This window comes from Oncorhynchus keta, chromosome 11 (assembly GCF_023373465.1).
Source record: "Oncorhynchus keta strain PuntledgeMale-10-30-2019 chromosome 11, Oket_V2, whole genome shotgun sequence".
Taxonomy (NCBI): domain Eukaryota; kingdom Metazoa; phylum Chordata; class Actinopteri; order Salmoniformes; family Salmonidae; genus Oncorhynchus; species Oncorhynchus keta.
In genome coordinates, this window is record NC_068431.1 from 39,243,367 (window position 1) to 39,264,301 (window position 20,935).

General features: G+C 42.3%; 1 protein-coding gene across 1 annotated transcript in view; it reads right to left on the reverse strand.

The window, feature by feature from the left end:
- LOC118390239 (transcriptional regulator ATRX) overlaps positions 1-20,935 on the reverse strand; it is a 43,427-nt gene that overhangs the window by 11,885 nt on the left and 10,607 nt on the right. The window contains exons 4-24 of the mRNA XM_035780596.2: positions 20,855-20,898; positions 20,417-20,538; positions 20,165-20,281; positions 14,907-15,016; positions 11,696-11,763; positions 9,767-11,577; positions 9,555-9,621; positions 6,679-6,830; positions 6,276-6,440; positions 6,040-6,154; positions 5,814-5,913; positions 5,416-5,589; positions 5,117-5,261; positions 4,896-5,005; positions 3,636-3,779; positions 2,891-3,068; positions 2,647-2,784; positions 2,282-2,457; positions 2,025-2,142; positions 1,779-1,909; positions 1,631-1,668 (exon numbers count right to left, since the gene is read on the reverse strand). Coding sequence (XP_035636489.1) covers positions 1,631-1,668; positions 1,779-1,909; positions 2,025-2,142; positions 2,282-2,457; positions 2,647-2,784; positions 2,891-3,068; positions 3,636-3,779; positions 4,896-5,005; positions 5,117-5,261; positions 5,416-5,589; positions 5,814-5,913; positions 6,040-6,154; positions 6,276-6,440; positions 6,679-6,830; positions 9,555-9,621; positions 9,767-11,577; positions 11,696-11,763; positions 14,907-15,016; positions 20,165-20,281; positions 20,417-20,538; positions 20,855-20,898 — 4,223 coding nt within the window. The remainder of the gene's footprint in view (positions 1-1,630; positions 1,669-1,778; positions 1,910-2,024; positions 2,143-2,281; positions 2,458-2,646; positions 2,785-2,890; positions 3,069-3,635; positions 3,780-4,895; positions 5,006-5,116; positions 5,262-5,415; positions 5,590-5,813; positions 5,914-6,039; positions 6,155-6,275; positions 6,441-6,678; positions 6,831-9,554; positions 9,622-9,766; positions 11,578-11,695; positions 11,764-14,906; positions 15,017-20,164; positions 20,282-20,416; positions 20,539-20,854; positions 20,899-20,935) is intronic.

Here is a 20,935-nt window from a genome sequence, read left to right on the forward strand (position 1 = left end):
CAGCAAAGGGGGACCAAAGTCATATTAATGCCCATGATTTTGGAATGCGATTTGATGAGCAGATGCCCACATACTATTGGTCATGTAGTGTAGCTAGCAAGATGTAGTCTACTGGAAGGCACAAAACTAAGTAAATGTAAAACAGCAGGTAGCCTAGTGGTTAGAGCGTTGGGCCGAAAGGTTGCTAGATCGAATGCACGAGCTGGCAAGGTAAAAATCTGTCGTTCTGACCCTGAACAAGGCAGAAGAATTTGTTCTTAACTGACTTATCTAGTTAAATAAAGGTTCATTAAAATGTTAAACTAAACTTTCATTACATGTAGGTATTATTTAAATATGCAGTTGGTTTTCATTCAAATTAGCTTGCAGTGGTGATGTTTTCAATGTGATTCTTCTTTTCCTTTACCACAAACGGGCAGACAAAAAGAAAACCTCTGCTATCGCCTTCTTGTGAAGTTTGCTTTTTGGGAGTCTAGAAACAAATGGACAGGCGAGGTATTATGTTACCAAAAGGTGTGCATTGCTAAAAGAAATAAGTGAAATAAACAAAAAAAGTTCAATAAAAATCAGACTCCACCCAAGCGTACATAGACATGCATGAACTTTGTGGACCGCTTAAGAGTAGGCTTTAGCAGTATACCATATATACCGTATACTGAGCTATTTGGAAATAGCCACGGGATGTTTTTTCCAATACCGTCGATACCATCGAAACGATTTAAGTTTTACCTGCAGTCAACTTACGCAATACATTAGGAGATAAAGAAACCGTGTTCATTTCACCTATCACATCATTTTTCATTATCAAGCTTACCAGTAGTTACCAGTCACATAGTAGTTCCCAGGCAAGAGACCATAGCCTTGAGTCACTTACTGTTGTGAAGCATGTGATCTAGTTACAGTATGGAATTCATAACTAAATGTTTTCCAGCTAGATATCTTTAAACAAATGAGTTAACTGTCAAATGTTCTAATGCTCTGCTATTATGCATTTGATTTGCTAATTTAGTTATTTAAATAGCTAACTAGCTATAGCTAAGTGGTTAGCTTTTTCCAAAATCAAGCTTCACTTGTGGTCCTTCTGTAGCTCAGTCGGTAGAGCATGGCGCTTGTAACGCCAGGGTAGTGGGTTCGATCCCCGGGACCACCCATACGTAGAATGTATGCACACATGACTGTAAGTCGCTTTGGATAAAAGCGTCTGCTAAATGGCATATATACTAACAGCAGAGAATCCCCTCCTGGATCAAGAGCATCGCTGTCTAATATTTATTTTGTGCTTGCAGCAAACTAAGTAGTATTTTTGAGTTACTTGTATATCTTTATGAGCAGGGATGTCTGTCCTACAAGTAGTTCAGGTCAGAGACTGTATAAAATGTTAGCAATGGACTCATTAGCATTTAGTTAGCATTCTCTATGGGACTTCACATTTACTTGTTAGCATTGCTAACCTTCGGATTACAGAGGCCCAGTCGGATTTGAAAATAGCACCCCTTGTGTTCCGTGCTGGTATTACGGAATATACCGGTATGCGCAAAGTTAGGTATGAAGGTATGACAATATGGATACCGTGCAAGCATACTTTAGAGATCTGTGACAAGGGGTAGCCTGAATATTCATGCTTACACACCTCTCAGCTTTCCCCTGGTGCTTTCCATCAAAATGGCCCTGAAAACAAAGAGAATCTCAGTTGGTGACAGTTTGACTGATGCATCAGGATCTGTCTGGTGATGAGAAAATAGTACCTTTGGTCAAATCTGCATCTGATGGGTCTTTACCTTATTTTCTTTACTGATATAGTTGAGCTGCAAACACCAGGGATGCGTCCAGATTCGGCTGAGTATCTGGAAGTCCTTGAAGAGGCTGGTTCCAGTCTTGCCCCTGGCTCCCTCAACTACGGATCCTGCTCCTACAGACACGCATAGCTTTTTCCCCCCTATACTCTCATTTAAAGCCAAAATGTCTCTAAATAGCATACACATTTCATTACAGAGCTTTCTGAGTTAACTGGCTAAAGTTCTTACCAGTGAAGTTGTCCAGGTAGTAGCGATACAGTCTGTACTGGAGGGGGGTCACCCTCACTGCCATAACATACTCATGTTTAGGGGGCAGGAACTTGGTCAAGGCTGAGTAGTCTCTCCTCTGAGAAAAGAAAAACACACTAAGTGTATCCACTGGAGACTGACAAAGAATAACAAACAAATACTTGCAAAAATTGTCAGTGGTTCTGATAAACTACAAATGAAAGTGCCATACACTCCTAGTAATTGAGCCATCTCACCTGTACACATCCTGCCAACATTGCATGAAGGACATGGGCGCGATTCTTCATGATGCGGACATCTCTGGGGGTGGAGTCTGCGCACTGGCCATTCTGAATGGGGTTGATAAACCGATTCCGGAACTCCTTGATTGAGCCTAGAAGGTTCTCCTTGATGAAGTTCACCATGCAGTGGTCTGAAAGAACCAAAATATATATGACTAGACTTGAACATTAACAAGGAAATGATCATGCAAATTATGTTCTCCTAAAATCAGTTTTGAGATAAATGAAAACTGAAATATGAATTAACTTGGCCAAACGTTGGGATACTGGTCAGAGTACAGTTTTAAATGGAAAGGTTGTCATAGACTGAAGCTCCTTACACTCATTGAGGTTGTTCTGCAGTGGGGTGCCTGTCAACACCACTCTCCGTTTGGTCTTAATGGCACTCATAGCTTTGGAGATGTTGGACGCCTCGTTCTTAAGGATGTGCCCCTCATCGCAGATCACAAAGTCTGGACCTGGAGTACAACAAATGTAGTGTATTAGAGTTTCAACACAATAAACAAATAAATTAATGGTGCATACCTCTCAACACTACATGCATAGATTTAGTAGAGGATGTACCTGGATCGACCAGTGTGCTGTTAAAGGTCTTTTTGAATTGTCTATGGGTGACTTTGAGGCCTAGTGTGAGGTTGCGGTACATCTCATAGCCCATGATCATAACACCACCATCCTTCTGCCATTTCTGCAGGGCAATATAACGCTCCTGAGGTCGCTTCAGTGTTGCCAACTCTGTCACCTACGAGGCATATGTTAGTGTATAGAGACCGAGAGAAAAATGGTGAGAGAAATGAAGAGGTCGAGACAGGGAGATGAAAGAAACATGAAATACTTTGAATATAGAGCTCGCCAGCTTGTAGTCAAAAAACCCTGAAATGAGTTGCCTCTGGTTCATTCAGCCATTCCTATGGCGACAATTAACGAGGAAAGAACAGGGTTTTGGGATAAACACCGAAAACAAGGTCTGAGGTCAACACAAGCTTAGGAGATCTTATACATTTTGTTCTATGAGATGTCAGTCAGTCAACATGGCCTCCATGAATTATGATGCATTTAGGTGCTTTTTCTATGTGCTCAAAATTCACAAAAAGTGACATTAGCTGATCTCATAGAACAAAACATATAAAATCTCTGAAGTCTTATTTTCGGTGTTTATCCAAAAGCACAATTTATTTCCACAGAGGCTTAACCATGGCGGAGTTAGTGCCTACAAAATAACGCCATTGCTATTTCTTGATGCTACATTGTATATGAATAACCTCTGCATTTATTTACCTTCAAAGAAAAAAATCTAATCTACAACTACCTTGACTTTGTCAGCTCCCATGTTAACTTGCCACTTGTCAAACTCGTTGACCCAGTTAAGGATAGTGTTTAGTGGACACACCACCAAGGCAGTCCTGAAGTTCAGGCACCTTGACTGCAGCATTGTGTGGAGGAATGTCACCACCTAAATGAGAAAAATATTTCATCAAGAGACTAGTATCATTAACAAAATATACTGTTTTGTTATTGACACATGCATATGACAACACGTCTGTCACAACTCTGACAGACATAGATACCCTGCCAGACATGCCACCAAGGGTCTCTTCACAAACCCAAAGTCCAAAACTAATTTAAGGCAACACATAGTATTGTACAGATTCTTCAAAGTAGCAACCATTTTTTCCTTGATGACAGCATTGCACACTCTTGGCCTTCTCTCATCCAGCTTCATGAGGTAGTCAACTGGAATGCATATCAATTAACATGTGTGCCTTGTTAAAAGTTAATTTGTGGAATTTCTTTCCTTCCTAATGTGTTTGAGCCAATCAGTTGTGTTGTGACGAGGTAGGGGTGGTATACAGAAGATAGCCCTATTTGGTAAAAGACCAAGTCCATATTATGGCAAGAACAGCGCAAATAAGCAAAGAGAAACGGCAGTCCATTACGTTAAGACATGAAGGTCAGTCAATCCGGAATATCAAGAACTTTGAAAGTTTCTTCAAGTGCAGTCGCAAAAACCAAGCGCTATGATGAAACTGGCTCTCACGAAGACCGCCACAGGAACGGAAGACCCAGAGTTACTTCTGCTGCAGAGGATAAGTTCATTCGAGTTACTAGCCTCAGAAATTGCAGCCCAAATAAATGCTTCAGAGCTCAAGTAACAGACACATCAACTGTTCAGAGGAGACTGCATGAATCAGGCCTTCATGGTCGAATTGCTGCAAAGAAACCACAACTAAAGGACACCAATAAGAAGAGACTTACTTGAGCCAAGAAACACAAGCAATGGTTTAACACTGTGTTATTAACACACATATGTGTTATTTCATAGTTGATGTCTTCCCTATTATTCTACAATGTAAAGAATTGTAAAAATGAATGAGTAGATGTGTCCAAACAACTGGTACGTTGCGCTGATCTTGAGCTGTTCATGTCTATTATTATTTTGTATTATGTCATGTTTTATTATTATTTTTTTTAGGACCCCAGGAAGAGTAGCTGCTGCTTTTGCAACAGCTAATGGGGATCCATATCAAATGCTAAACACTCATTTTGTTCTCTCTTCCCTTCCTCTTACCTGCAGTGTCTTCCCTAGGCCCATGCAGTGGGCCAGTAAGCAACCTGATCCAGGGGTTGAATTGGCCTTCTTCACTGACTCACAACAACAGTCCCAGATAAACTGCACACCTATCAAAAGGAAGAAGTACAGCAAATCGAAGGGGACACTGGTGTATTTGCTACTATGTTAATTATTGTATGTATTGGACTTGTACAACTGAAATAAAAACCAAGACTTACCATCCACCTGGTGAGGCTTGAGCCTGGTCACCAGGTTCCTGTGCACCTGAATGAGTGGCTCCCTGGTCCCCTCATCCTGATCCAAGACCAGCTTCGTGGTGATTGGACAGGCCACTTGAGAAACCTCATCGTCAATAACAATCACCTGCGAGGAAACCACCATTAGACCAAAACTGATAAACCATATATAGATATAATATATAACGTATTTAAATAAAATAGACTTAACAGTATGACATTTCTGAGAGCATGGTTTCAACAGTGAGTGTGAATGAGAGGGTCAGCTGTGTGTAGTGTACTTCTCTGAAGTCCTCCCTCTGCTCTCTGCCTGCCAGGCGTCTGCATCTATCCTCCTCCTCCTTCAGGGCTCTCTGGGTCTCTGAGCGGAGGTGCTCATCTATGATGATTCTGCGGATCTTCTTGCGGCCCTTAGGTGTACCTTTATTGTCTCCGTCTTTCTCGTCATCGTCACTCTGTTTAGATAGACAGATCCGGAGGTCACCAGCACAACAACGCTTTTACCAGTACAATTTAACATTTAGCACCTGATACACAAACAGTAAACAAGAATAGCAGAATGATGATCATACCTCTCAGAAATCAAATAGTTGCACATCATGAAGTTATTAAGAAGAATTTAAAAGGTTGACTGACCATGCAAAAGTAAGATGAGATGGTGACATCCACTCGTTATTACCTTATCGACGCTGGAGTCAGACAGCACAATATATGAGGGTTGCTGCTTCTTCTGTAGATAACTACGGACTGATTCCCTCTCGACTCTAGAGGTAGATGAGCTAAGGAGACAAAAGAGCAAAGATATTTCACGAAAAATAATGCAACCGCAATTACATGTAACAATGACAGAAAACATGGTTTCCTTCCAGGATAGCAGCATTGACAAAACAAATTAGTCTTCTTACCTTTTGGGCTTCTGTTCATTGCCCTCGTTCTCAGATTGGCTCAGCTCTTCACTCATACCAGACTCTTCCTGCTCTGTTTGGCTATCATCACTACTCTGGCTCTCCAATGTCTCACCTGAGGCGATGGAAGAAAGCAGAAAATAAGTTCAAAGTAATTGGACCAACTCCAAGACTAGTCTAGGGCACTGATGGTATCCAATCATAAAGTCGTTCCACAGAACCCATCCCACACACACCTTCGGTTCTTCTAGATTTCTTGACTTTCTGCTCGTTCCCATTTTCTTCAGCTGTTTTCTGATCACTTGGATTTCCATCGTCAAGGCTGAGCTTGTGGCGTAGCAGACAGTGTCTGTGACGGGTTTTACTGGACTCAGAGTCAGAGGTCAAACTGGAGGTCTCCCCTGCAGCAGAAACATGAATAATGTCAGGAGGACATAATATTCCTACATCAAATGTTAATTCAACCTGTACACTAATAAGCAGTGACACATGGCGATGTCTTAGATCACCACAATTACAATATGGGCCTACTTTAAAATGCCCAGTTGATAAGAAACAGGTCATGTCAGGACAGTATTTCAGCTTAATGACAAAATAAAAAAATGGAAATGTCGGTGGAGGAAAGGAGGGATCACTTACCATTCTCATCTGAGCTTTGATCTTTCCCCTCTTCCTGCGCCTTCTCTTCCCTGTCAGATTCATCATCCTGTGATGACTCCTCGTCTGAAGAGAAATCCTCCCCCGATGAGTAGTTGGCTTTGATTTGGGCCAAGAGCATTTTCTTAGCGATTCTTTCAGAAGCAAGGAAGAGAGGGAAAAGGGACCGGAGGATCATTTTAATGACCATCACATCAAATCCAACAAGCCCTGCTTAATAGGTTGATTCTCTAAAGGAACTGGTCTTACATAGGAATTTACAATAAAGACGCAGGATTTCATCTTAAACTTAGCAATATCACCAGGAGATACATTTCTTCTAGAATTAATGAAAATAACAATGCTAGCTATTTCTAATACCTCTTTGCATTCCCTGACCTGTAAACAACCGACAATACATTTTTTAAATAATTCTGAGGGGGAACAGGCCATTGCTTTAAGTGGTTGAATGTTTCTTTCTTTACTGATGTAAATATCTGTTATGTGACCAAATAGACAGCTGAAATGCTCTGTCAGACCATTTCACTTAATTTAATGTTAAAAACGCAACACATTGAGGAGTCAAAGGCCAGATAACCTAACGACTTTGTTAGCACATTTGAATCAACCCTTCCCTTCCAAAACAAACATCTAAGACGTATCACTCACAAGATTAACAAAGCTGGTCCTATATAGAATAATGAAGACATACGAGACATTATAAAGGGTATTCATTTATTACAAAGGATAGTTTCTCTTACAGAGTTCAGTCAATGACAAAAGTAAGAACATATCCTTGGTTTAACGCATGCTCTACAACATGCCTTTAACAAGGCTAACACTACAGCACCTCAGAGCTAATGACAGCATAATTATTAGTTCAATTTGAAAATAAGTTCTTACAACCACTTTTATTTTAGGTGGTATGCAGGAAACAGTTTGTGGGGTAAAAAAAATGAAAAATATTAAAAAGGTTTTGTTTGGGCTTTTTACGAAGTTCAATATTCGGTGAAATACATGTATCTACTTACACATGAATATGTTTTTAAGAAACAATCCTTTTGTCAGAATAATAGTTGAATGAAGCCTCAGATGAAGCCTCAGCGAGAAGTAAGTTTACATGAGGGCCCCTCATATGAGGCAGTATCAAACAGCAGCGGCCGACAACAGCCTGGGCCTGAGGCCTTTACCGCAAGTGTTTAAACTGGGAAAATGGAAGAACAAAAAGACACTTCACTATGTAAGACAACATGTCTCCTCGTCTCACAGCAATGTTGTAAGGCTGACCTCAGAGGTCACAAGAGGACAAAGTTGTGGTTGAATAAAATGCATTACAACCATTCTACAGGACCAGCTTGAAGAGCGGTTGCTATTAGGCATCAAGCTCCTCCAAAGTAAAAAACAATTGCATTAAATTAGAGGTTTTTAAATCATTTAAAATGTAGGTAAATGGCCAATAAATATGGCCTTGCATGCAAAACAAACATGAAAATACTCTAAATATGATTATGCAATTAGTATCACAAACAAAGCATACAAGAAATTCAGCTAGGTGCCTGTGGTGAAAAAAGGCACAAAGAAAGTCAAATACAGTACAGTCTTTTAATCAGTGTCTTTGGTATACTGCTGTTTCGCATCACAAGTCCTCTTTCTCGGCTAAGCCCTCAACCTGGCCAGAAGCAATAAATCATATAATGTTAAAGATTCAATCAAGCAGAATAGATAGTTTTCCAGTCTGTTCAGAGAATCATTGTATAGTCAACCCATCGTATTAGTACTCAACTGTGTCAGAATAGCAGTGCTAAATACAGCCACTTCACCACTGGCATATTGCACATGCACTTCAAATATATCAAGAAAAAGAAAAAAATCTTCCATACAGTAACCATACACCAACACCTAATACTAGCAGTCATGTGTATGCTTTTACACTGCCTTAGAGAAATGGGCAACATCCAGCAGCCAGAAGGGTGCAGTCATGTACAATACGGTCCCCCTAAAGAATACCTGATCATGAACTGACCATTAGGGGATGTATAATATGAGGGTTGGGGTCCAAATTCCAGTCACTTAGGAAATGACATCAAACTCCATGATGACCAATTCCCAGTGACAGGAATGTAATTCACCCTAGTATAGTCAAAGATAAATATAGCCAGACCTGTAAATTAAGTCTAAGGGTACGTTCAGGTGTGTATTCAGTAACCTGGTGTGGTTCATTAGCTTTTATTAAAAAAAGAAAGTATAATCACACTAACAAATAATGCAATCGATACCTTTAACATGGCTTAAAATACTTAATATACAGTATACTGTTCTTTTTGGTAAAAACTAGAATACTATATGTGGAAGAAATAAGGATGACTTGCAGTATTGTTGACCAATGAGAAACTATGAGGTATAAAATAATTTGTTTAATTTGTTTTAATAAGTGCATCAGGCTTTTGTGCAAACTAATACGATAACCAGCATTTTCCCCTCTTAATCACCTTGAAATGCACAGACATGGACAAATGATGCCACATTCTGCTAATAGACAACTCACATTTAACTTTAAATTACATTTTCAAAAAAAAATTAAGAAAAAGGTAAATGAAAACAGTGGCATAAGTAGCCTATCATTCATAAAACAGCCTTAGCAAGGTGGAGGGGTTTCTCCCTGTGCTTGACACGGTACCTCTGCTCTACACTAGAAATTGTATGGGATAGCTGCTGGTTTACTGCAGCTGCGGGTTGGACGAGACAGGATTGATTGGGAAGGGGTCTTGACAACGGAGGAGTCACCATTATTAGCACCCAACTTAGAGGTCCGTGGCGTGGCCTTTCTCCCGCGCCTAGGGTGTATTACAAACGCTAAGTGCGTTTGTTCGGAACCATACCTATTTTCTGGATCGTCATCATCTTCTGCTTCCCAAGAAGGCCCAGACCGGGTCTGCTCTTCATCGCCTACAGGTTAAGAGTACAAAAAAAAGGGTCAGTTCAACATTTGCCAATGATGAAATCTACATGGCTACCTGAAAAGGGTTGAAATACAGCTCATGAATGCAGTGGTTTACCTCAAAAGTGTAGAGAAAGTGAGAGACCAACTCACCAGATGACTGGTGGAAAGCTGCTGACCCCAGTAAGGCCACCTCCTCAGTGATAGGCTTAATCTTCTGGTCACCACTGTCATCGCTAGACTCAGAATCCTGGTCTCCCTCTTCTTGACTGGAAGAGGATGGCGACTGCTTTGTTTTCTGCTGGGACCGAGGTGTGCTTTTGGGCTTGGTTACCTGGGTATTACCCTCCTTGCTGAATGCAGATTCATTCTCTTTCTTGACCTTCCGAGGTCTGCCCGGGGGCCTATGTTGTGGACTATTCTTGCTGGGGGTAGGTTCATCCTCTCTCTTAACCTTCCGAGGCCTCCCCCTGGGCCTGCTCATAGTCTTGATCTCCTTCTGCAGGTCTGGATTGTCACTGGAGGAGTCCGAGTCAGAGGAGCGGTCTTGCACCTTGCGTTTGCGGACCACTCTTTCTGGAGAGAGGGCAGTGTTCTTCTTCAGGCCGAAGAGGCATTTCTTGGTCACGCTCCGATGGTCTCCATCGTCACTCCCAGCTTCGTCTGAACTGCGAGCCATGGCTGCCCGCTGAAGGACAGCAGGAACCTCATCGGAGTCCGAGTCTTCAATTCCTCTCCCAAGCCCTCCCTCATCAGCTCCTTGAGGCACTTCAACATTGGGGCTGGTATCAGGCTCGGAGTCACCCTCACTGTCAGCGCCTGAGGGGGTAGACTTGGTCTTGCCCTCACCTGGCCTGCGTAAGGGCGTGGTCTTTACCCGAGGTGAGCGTCTATTCTCTGGTTCATCTTCCAGTTCCAGAGATTCGTTTCCCTCCTCAGCAGATTCATACTCCCCTTCTGTTGCAGGTTCAATAGATTCACAGTCCCCCTTACGTTCATCCACCTTTTCTTTTATTTCTTCCTCCAACTCCTTTTTTTCCTCCGCCTCCAACTCTGGGGGGCCAGAGGGTGGCTGTTTTTCAACAGGGACAGGTGTAAGTTGCACCACCAGTTGTTTTGTCATGTTGGAAGGATCTTCTCCGGGTTTGGAGTTTTTCCGTGGCCTGCCTCTACCTCGACGGGGTATTATCTCTATGCCAAGGATACCTTTCATTTCACTTGAGGACGAAGGCCTTTCATCATCCGTAAAGCCTTTAGAGTCTGAATCATTCTCTTCCAAATGTTCAGATGCAATTTTCTTTAAGTAATGCAGGCAATTTTTATCAACAATGTCCATTTCCACACAACCCTCTTGTGCTTGTTGAGGTGCATCAGTACCAAAAGTGGAGTTTCCCCCATCTTTTGGCAGACCAATCTCTTTGAACTCCTCCCAAAGGGCTTCCTCCAGAGCTGTGTGGGACTTCTTTAGACCCTTTAGTACTGACTGGAAAGTCTTCAAGTATTGTCGCTTAAAACCCATTCCACCTTGAATGAATTTCACGAAAGTTGTGTTTACAGTGTTTGTAGAGTCCACAAGGTTTTTTGCCTTTTTGGCCATCTCCTCTGGAATTTGAAGGGTGTTGTAGTTGAACACCACATGACCATCTATGCCACTATGGTTCCAATGACCCGTGGGAATGTTTTGAGAATGCCTGGGATGAGAGTCACAATGTCCAGATTTGCCATCACCTCTGCCCCTCTTGCGGTGGTCTTGCCACAAACTCCCCAGGTTGTCAAGAACATTGTCACAGGCGACGACCAGGTCTAGAAGAGGCGCTGGGCTGCATACGTAGCAGTACCACTTACTCTCCTCATCTAGGATGCCAGACAGTTCCTTTCGCCCCAGATTACGCAAAATGCATTTCTTACAGAAGGCATTGGGGCAAAAGTCGCAGCAGATCAGGTTTCCCCCCTCTGCACACCATCTGTAAGAAGCAAATATAGTAGTTTGAAGTAATGATTAACGTAACAACCTGTATGTTTTTTAACGTCTCAGGATTTGCTTGCAGCATCTTTTTGTTTAGGAGAACCACCCCATCGTACCTGCACTGTTCATCCATGCCATCACAATCCTTGCTGATGTCATCACTTGAGTAATACTTGAAACAAGACTGAGAAAATAAGACAATAAGGACAAAGCCTCCAAAAATGTAGCTGAGCTCAAAATATTTTTGGAGAATGACACACTGAACAAAAATATAAATGCAACATGTAGTGTTGGTCCCATGTTTCATGAGCTGAAATAAAATATCCCAGAAATGCACAAAAAGCTTATTTCCCTAAAATGTTGTGCACAAATTTGTTTACATTTAGTGACCATTTCTCCTTTGCCAAGATAATCCATCCACCTGACAGGTTAAGAATATGAAGAAGCTGATTAAACAGCATGATCATTACTAGGGTTGACCCCAATTAGTTGACTGGTCGATTGTTTGCTCGTTAGGCTGTTGGTCGACAGAGATTGTTTTAGTTGAGCTGTAACAAGTGTATATATACGCCCATCTCAGTGAACTAATCCATTGGAGTCTTGGACTAAAAGCCCAGTTGTACTCGATTCGAAAATGTGGTCGGCGGCTCCATATTGCAGGTGTGACAATTGCGGAGTCTCCAGAGGCATGCAGAGGCCAAATCGAGCTCTGTACCACATCGCCATGCGCCTCCAAAATGTTTTAATGCGGAGGGCTCTGTATTGCTCCCCATTGACATGATGGGTTGATGGTAGGTGGGGGCAGCACATCCTGCTCCGCAAAGCACAAGAAGTATGAATGCCCCGACGTCTGTGGAGGCCATATCACCATAAATCCTGCATGGCCAATGCAGACGTGTGATTGACCATGCACCCAGATGAACAATGCACTCTCCCACCAATTTGTGCATTGACTGTTTCATATCTTCATTGTGTGAATTGTTTGCATTTGATTATTAGTGTATATCAACACCCCATGACATATCACCAGTAGTAAATTAACCGTTAATTCCTAATCTAACATTTGTTACGGTCATTTCTTTTAATGCATTCAATATTATTCCAGTCTTTTGTCAGAGTGGACGTATTATTTACAAAGTCCATAACCTATGCTATACTTGTGAGAAACAACTTTCGGTTTAATTAATTCCATTTACGAGTTCTGTCAATTTAGTCATCGTCTTTTGTTTGGAACACCCCTGTCAATGTTGAGTAAGGACGCATACACAGAAGTGGCCTGCGCACAAATGCAGGCATAGAAATACTAATCGGATCCCCAAACGGCACATTTATGATTGGCTTAACGCGCCACCACTAATGACCTGTGGAGCTCCTCAAAGTAATGTTTTCACCTCAATGTTTTCTATCCATTGAGAATGACAATAGTTCCTCAATGTATTTGAAAATATTTCCAGTGCTCTCCCTTTTGATAACCACTCAGCATGAAAGGGAAAAATGTCATGCTCTGCTCTGATCCAGTGGAAATGTCAGTGCTGGACTTGGACTGAAATAGGTTTTGGTACTCATTTTAGCTCCACAATACTTTAGAGCTAATATTCTATAAGAGGAACAGGAGTTCAAGCAGTAGAACATTTGAGGTGCTGGTACTCAGCTCAGGTGAACTCCTGCCCAAGTCAAGCACAGCTTCTTATCCTTTGCGCAAATAACCTACAAATGTCTGTCCCAAGCTCACTGGCACAGGAAATTGAAGACCCAGAATATTTTATACAATGTTGCAAGTTCGCTAGATCAAGTTTTGGCTGGACCCAAGTTAATAATGGATACAATGTTTCAAGTTTGTTGCAAACAGGCAGTGTGTTGCCAATCTGATTTCTAAGAAGAAGAAAAAAATTCTACCTGCAGGCACAATGTTTTTATTTGTTGGTTTTATGTAGGCTTTTTTAAAGTAGTTGGCAATGGCAATAGAAGTAACTTTTTATGTTTGTATCATTTTCATTTAGATTGAATGTTGATTAACCACATGACAATGATTAAGATATGAAGACATTATTATAAATTAAACTGTTTCACTAAAATGTGCATATGAAAACCATAACTGGCACGCAGATCAGTAGAAATGGTAAGATAAATTGGCATTCCACATGAGAAAGGTGGCCAACTCCTCATGTAGCCCATTACCAGCAACTTGTGCGAAAGCCAGCAGGAGCAGGAGGAAAATAGTTGGGTCAGGTTACGTTTTTTTTCTTCTGGTTATCGAGACCTCTGGCGCCCTAGGGGAATCCAACTGTAAGCTTAAAGCATCAGACAAACTCAATGCATATAGTTTATTTTCTTAAAACATATTAGGGTGTGTCTATATACAGAAAATACATGTTTAAAAATGTTGAGCAATTGAACAGACGACTTTCGGACGATCAAGATTTTTTGATTTTGTCGGGTACAGCCCTAATCATTACACAGGTACATCTTGTGCTGGGGACAATAGAAAGGCACTCTAAAATGTGCAGTTTTATCACAACACAATGCCACAGATGTCTCAAGTTGACGGAGTGTGCAATTGGCATGCTGACTGCAGGAATGTCCAACAGATGTTGCCAGAGAATTTAATGTTAATTTCGCTACCATAAGCCTACTCCAATGTTATTTTAGAGAATTTGGCAGAACATCCAACTGGCTCACAACCACAGAACACGTGTATGGCGATGTGTGGGTGAGCGGTTTGCTGATGTCAACGTTGTGAACAGAGTGCATCATAAGCTACGGACAGCAAACAAAAGCATTTTATAGAGAGCAATTTAAATGCACAGATACCATGGGAAGATCCTGAGGGCCATTGTCGTGCATGATAATGCACAGCCCCATGTCGTAAGGATCTGTTCCTGATCCCTGGAAGCTGAAAATGACCCAGTTCTTCCATGGCCTGCATAATCACCAGACATTGGGCATGTTTGGGATGCTCTGGATTGACAGCGTGTTCCAATTCATGCCAATATCCAGGAACTTCATACAGCTATTAAAAAGGAGTGGGACAACATTCCACAGGCCAAAATCAACCGCCTGATAAACTCTACGTGAAGGAGATGTGTCACGCTGCATGACACAAATGGTGGTCACACCAGATACTGAGTGGTTTTCTTTTAAGGTATCTCTGACCAACATATGGACTCCCAGTCATGTGAAATCCATAGATTAGGGCTTAATTTATTCATTTAAATGGACTTATTTCCTTATATAAACCGTAATGCAGTAAAATCTTTGCCATTGTTGCGTTTATATTTGTGTTCACTATAATTGTCCCAATCTTTGACAGACCCAGGTTCACCTCACCTTGCAAATAAGTACTTTGAGTACCGGATGCTGATTGAAGGAGTCCCTCTGGAAGTGGTTAACTTGCTGGCCACAGGCTGTACAGCTAACAATCTCCAAGTGTTCACCTCCTACAAAACACACAATCGATCAACCAATGCTTCCAAGTCTGCATTGCTTGCTCTTTGGGGTTTTAGGCTGGCTAAGAAAAACCATCATTCCCCAAGAGAGGATAGCTTTCAACTTCAGCAGTGATGAATTCATGAACTTCTTCAATGAAAAGATCATGATCATTAAATTAAATATATCAAATTATGGACTCCTCTTTGAATCTGCATATTTCTCCAATGCTCAGTTGTTTGCACAGAACTGCCAGGATCTAGGATCAAGGAGACACTCAAGTTTTTTAATCCTGTATCTCTTGGCACATTCATGAAAATAGTAACAGCCTCTAAACCATCAAGCTGCATACTGGACCCTATTCCAACTAAAATAATAAAATAGCTACTTCCTGTGCTTGGCCCTCCTATGTGGAACATAGTAAATTGCACCCTATCCTCCGGATGTGTACCAAACTCACTTAAAGTGGCAGTAATGGAATAAACAAACATGCAGTCAATAATACAATAGAAAAAGTATATATAGCGTGTGTGCAAATGAGGTAGGAAGGTTATAAATAGGCCATAGTGGCGATGTGATGGATGTGCAGAAGATGAGTGTGCAAGTAGAGATAAATAACAGTATGGGGGATGAGGTAGTTGGATGGGCTATTTACAGATGCCGTGATCTGTGAGCTGCTCTGACAGCTGGTGCTTAAAGTTAGTGAGGGAGATATGAGTTTCCAGCTTCAGTGATTTTTGCAGTTTGTTCCAGTCATTGGCAGCAGAGAACTGGAAGGAAAGGCTGCCAAAGGAGGAGTTGCTATACCTGCTGGAGTACGTGCTATGGATGGGTCTATAGCAAGCAGCAATGGTGAGAGACTTGTTTCTGTAAAGGTGGATTTTTAAAAGTAGAAGACCAAATTGTTTGGGCACAAAACTGGATAGTAAGAAAGAACTCTGGTAGTTCTATCTTGTTGGAAAATGTTATAGCTAGGGATGGAAATTTCAGATTTTTTGGTGGCCTTCCTAAGCCAGGATTCAGACACGGCTAGGACATCCGGGTTGGCAGAGTGTGCTAAAGCAGTGAATAAAACAAACTTAAGGAGGAGGCTTCTAATGTTAACATGCATGAAACCACAGCTTTTACGGTTACAGAAGTCAACAAATGAGAGCGCCTGGGAAATGAGAGTGGAGCTAGGCACTGCAGGGCCTGGATTAACCTCTACATCACTAGAGAAACAGAGGAGGAGTAGGATACTGGTACAGCTAAAGGCTATAAGAACTGGTTGTCTAGTACTTTCAGAACAGAGAGTAAAAGGAGCAGGTTTCTGGGCACGGTAGAATAGATTCAAGGCATAATGTACAGACAAGGGTATGGTAGGATGTGAATACAGTGGAGGTAAACCTAGGCATTGAGTGACAAAGAGAGGGATAGTGCCTCTAGAAACAATTTAAACCAGGTGAGGTCAACAAAGTGTGGGAGGTGGAACTAAAGGGTTAGCTAAGGCGTATTGAGCAGGGCTAGAGGCTCTACAGTGAAATAAGGCAATAATAACTAACCAAAACAGCAATGAACGAGGCATATTGACATCAGGGAGAGGCATGCATAGCGGAGTGATCATTGGGTCCAGTGAGTAACTGGGCGAGCTGGAGAAACAGCGATTCAGACAGCTAGCAGGCTGGGGCAAGCAGGCTAGCAGAAGGGCCTTAGACATCGGAACGGAAGAAGTCAGTTGTAGCCCCACGCGGTTACATTGGCAGATCAGTCGTGATGGATCAGCAGGGCTCTGTGTAGAAAAAGGGCCCTGGCCAATAGGCAAAATAGGTATTGTAGCCCAAGAAAATAGGCTTTTGGACCTCTTCAACTAACAGTCCAGTGTGTTCTAGAGAGCAAGTGGGTCACGGCTAGCAGATGGGCATTCAGGGGACATCACGATGGGGAGCCAGTTGAAAAAAACCCTCGGGCAGAATACGTCGGTAGTCCAGTCATGATGGATTGGCGGGGCTCCGGATCGGCAATAAAAGGGGTCCAGGCCAATTGGCAAAATAGGTATTGTAGCCCAAGGAGTGGCTGATGGACCTCTTCAGCTAGCCAGGAGATGGGCCTAGCATAGGCTAGCTCCAGGCTAATTGGCGCTTTCTTTGTGACAGAGACGTTAGGAAGGAGAAGCCAATCGCTTGCTCCGATGATCCAGGTGAAATGGTTCAGAGCTTGCAGTAGGAATCCAGGGATATGGAGAGTAAGAAGTCCGATACGCTCTGGGTTGAATCGCGTTGTGCAGAATGGCAGGAGTTGTCCGGGCTAAAGTTTAGCTGATGACAGCTAGCAATGGCTAGCTGACTACTAGCTAGTTAGCTGTCTAGCTTCTGTTGGGGGTTCCGGTTCTGAAGTAAAGAAAATGGGTGAGGCAGTCTGCAGGAGAGTATGTTGAAGTTGGGGTTAAGAAAAATATACACAAAGATAAAAGATATACACAGGACACAACAAGATAAAAGACGCCATCTTGAAAACGCTTCACTCTGGTTTTCGACCTCATCAAAGCACTGAGTCTGCACTCGTGAAGGTGGTAAATTACCTTTTAATAGCGTCAGACTGCATCTGTCTACGTGCTCCTAGACCTTAGTGCTGCTTTTGACACCAGCGATCACCACATTCTTTTTGAGAGATTGAAAACCCTAATTGGTCTACACGGACAAGTTCTTGCCTGGTTTAGATCTTATTTATCGGAAAGATATCAGTCTCTATTAATGGTTTGTCCTCTGACAAATCAATTGTACGTTTCGGTGTTCCTCAAGGTTCTGTTTTAGGACCACATACACACACACACAAACATACAGTTGAAGTCAGAAGTTTACATATGCTTAGGTTGGAGTCATAATTTGTTTTTCAACCACTCCAGAAATTTCTTGTAAACAAACTATAGCTTTGGCAAGTCGGTGCATGACAAGTAATTTTTCCAACAATTGTTTACAGAGATTATTTCAGGAGGTCTACAAACCTGACTCAGTTACACCAGCTCTGTCAGTAGGAATGGGCCAAAATTCACTCAAGTTATTGTGGGAAGCTTGTGGAAGGCTACCCAAAACATTTGACCTAAGTTAAACAATTTAAAGGCAATGCTACCAAATACTAATTGAGTGTATGTAAACTTCTGACCCACTTGGAATGTGATGAAAGAAATAAAAGCTGAAATAAATCACTCTACTATTATTCTGACATTTCACATTATTAAAATAAAGTGGTGATCCTAACTGACCTAAAACAGGGAATTCTTACTAGGATTAAATGTCAGGAATTGTGAAAAACTGAGTGTAAATGTACTTGGCTAAGGTGTATGTAAACCTCCGGGTTCAACTGTACACACACACACACACACCTCTTGGAGATGCACACAATGTCAACATTCACTGCTATGCAGACAACACATAGCTGTACATTTCGAGGAAACATGGTGAAGCCCCAAAATTGTCTACCCTGGAAGCCTGTGTTTTAGACATAAGGAAGTGGATGGCAGCAAATGTTTTACTTTGAAAGTATGATAAAACAAGAGATGCTTGTTCTAGGTCCCAAGAAACAAAGATTTGCTGTTGGATCTGACAATTAATCTTGGTTGTACAGTCGTCTCAATTAAAACTGAAGGACCTCAGCGTTCCTCTCGACCCTGATCTCGCTTTTGACGAACATATCAAGAATATTAATAGGACATCTTTTTTCGACCTTCGTAATAATGCAAAAATATAACATTTTATCAAACAATTACGCAGAAAAGCTAATCCATGCTTTTGTCACTTCTAGATTAGAGGACTGCAAAGCTCTACTCTCGGGTTACCTGGCTAAAGCACTAAATAAACTTCAGTTAGTGCTAAACACGACTGCTAGTATCTTGACCAGAACTTCCGCTCTACACTGACTTCCTGTTAAGGCAAGGGCTGATTTTAAAGGTTTTACTGCTAACCTACAAAGCTAACCTGGCCCAGGGATCCGAAGGTGAACGGCAAGGTACTGGAGCGTCGAACCACCCTTGCTGTCTCTGCCTGGCCGGCGCCCTTCTCTCCACTGGGATTCTCTGACCCTATTACGGGGGCTGAGTCACGAGCTTACTAGTGCTCTTCCATGCAGTCCCTAGGAGAGGTGCATCACTTGAGTGGGTTGAGTCACTGATGTGATCTTCCTGTCTGGGTTTTGCACCCCCTCAGGCTTGTGTGGTGGAGGAGATCTTTGTGGGCTATACTCAGCCTTGTCTCAGGGTAGTAGGTTGGTGGTCTGTTGATATCCCTCTAGTGGTGTGGGGCTGTGCTTTGGCTAAGTGGGTGGGGCTATATCCTGCCTGGTTGGCCCTGTCCGGGGTCTCGTCGGACGTCTTCCGCAGTCTCAGACTCCAGTATCTATGCTGCAATAGTCTTTGTGGTGGGGGGGGCTAGGGTTATATCTGGTGTAATTCTCCCGTCTTATCATCTAGTGTCCTGCGTGAATATAAGTATGTGCCCTCTAATTCTCTCCCCCACTCCCGGAGGACCTGAGCCCTAGGATCATGCCTCAGGACTACCTGGACTGATGACTCCTAGCTGTCCCCAGTCCACCTGGTTGTACTGCAGCTCCAGTTCCAACTGTTCTGCCTGAGGCTATGGAACCCTGACCTATTCACAGGACGTGCTACCTTGTCACAGACCTGCTGTTCCCCACCCACCCCAACCCCCCAACTTTCTTGCCCTCTCTACTGCGCCTGCTGTTTCACCCTCTGAATGCTTGACTATGAAAAGCAAACTGACATTTACTCCTGAGGTACCAACCTGTTGCACCCTCTACAACCACTGATTATTATTTGACCCTGCTGGTCACCGATGAACAATCTGGCCTTAATGGCCATGTACTCTTATAATCTCCACCTGGAACATCCAGAAGAGGACCACCCCTCAGAGCCTGGTTCCTCTCTAGGTTTTTCCCTAGTTTCCTGCCTTCCCAGGTTCCTGCCTTCATAGGGAGTTTTCCTAGCCACCGTGCTTCTACATCTGCATTGCTTGCCGTTTGAGGCTGGGTCTCTGTATAGCACTTTGTGACATTTGCTCATGTACAAATTTGATTTGATTGATTACAAACATGAATTCATTGTCATTCTGCGGCACACTTTTAGGGTAATGGATATGCATGCATATTCATATTAATTCATGAAAGCTCACCTCCACGTCTCCTGGGAAAAACTCTCCTCAGATGACCAGATTTTCCACAATGGAATTCTGTACCTCGGAAGTCATCTCTGACACTTTCCACCGGCTCAGGCCTCACCAGTGCAGTACCTTTGTGCATAAGACATGTAAAGACAAACGCATGGAAAAAGGCATTTTCTGTTTATAATCCAGTCAGTCATACATTATGCATTTCCAGTGTTAATATCCCCTTACAGTATTGAAAGAAGTAGTAGAAAAACAAACCTTTAGGCAATCTTGTTACATCAGGATAACCGTTTGAATTGACGATCAAGCAGTCATCATCACTTTCATTTGAAGCACCAGATTCATCCAGTCCACTGTGTTTAATCACAACGGAAGGTTTTCTGTAATACAACAAGTGACATCGATTAGAGCAGTGGTTTTTCAAACCTCCTCAGTGACCCCCCCAGACATCTCACAACTTCGTTGGAGCCCTAAACTAGCTCTCCTGATTGACCTCAATAAGGGTGTGTAATTACTTGACAAGTTGAATTGGGCATGCTAACTCAGGAATAGTTCAAATATATGGAATGGCTTGGGGTCCCAGTCGAAAAGTTTGAAAACCTCTGCATTAGAGGATAATGTTTTTATGCGTTTCTTGTCCATAAACAACATGTACATAAACTATCACATATTTCAAAATATCAGAAGAAAGCCCACCTCCTGGAACCACATCTGGACTGCTTCAAGGCGTCTGTTGAGGTCTGTATTCAACAAGAAATATGTAATAACTACATCTTC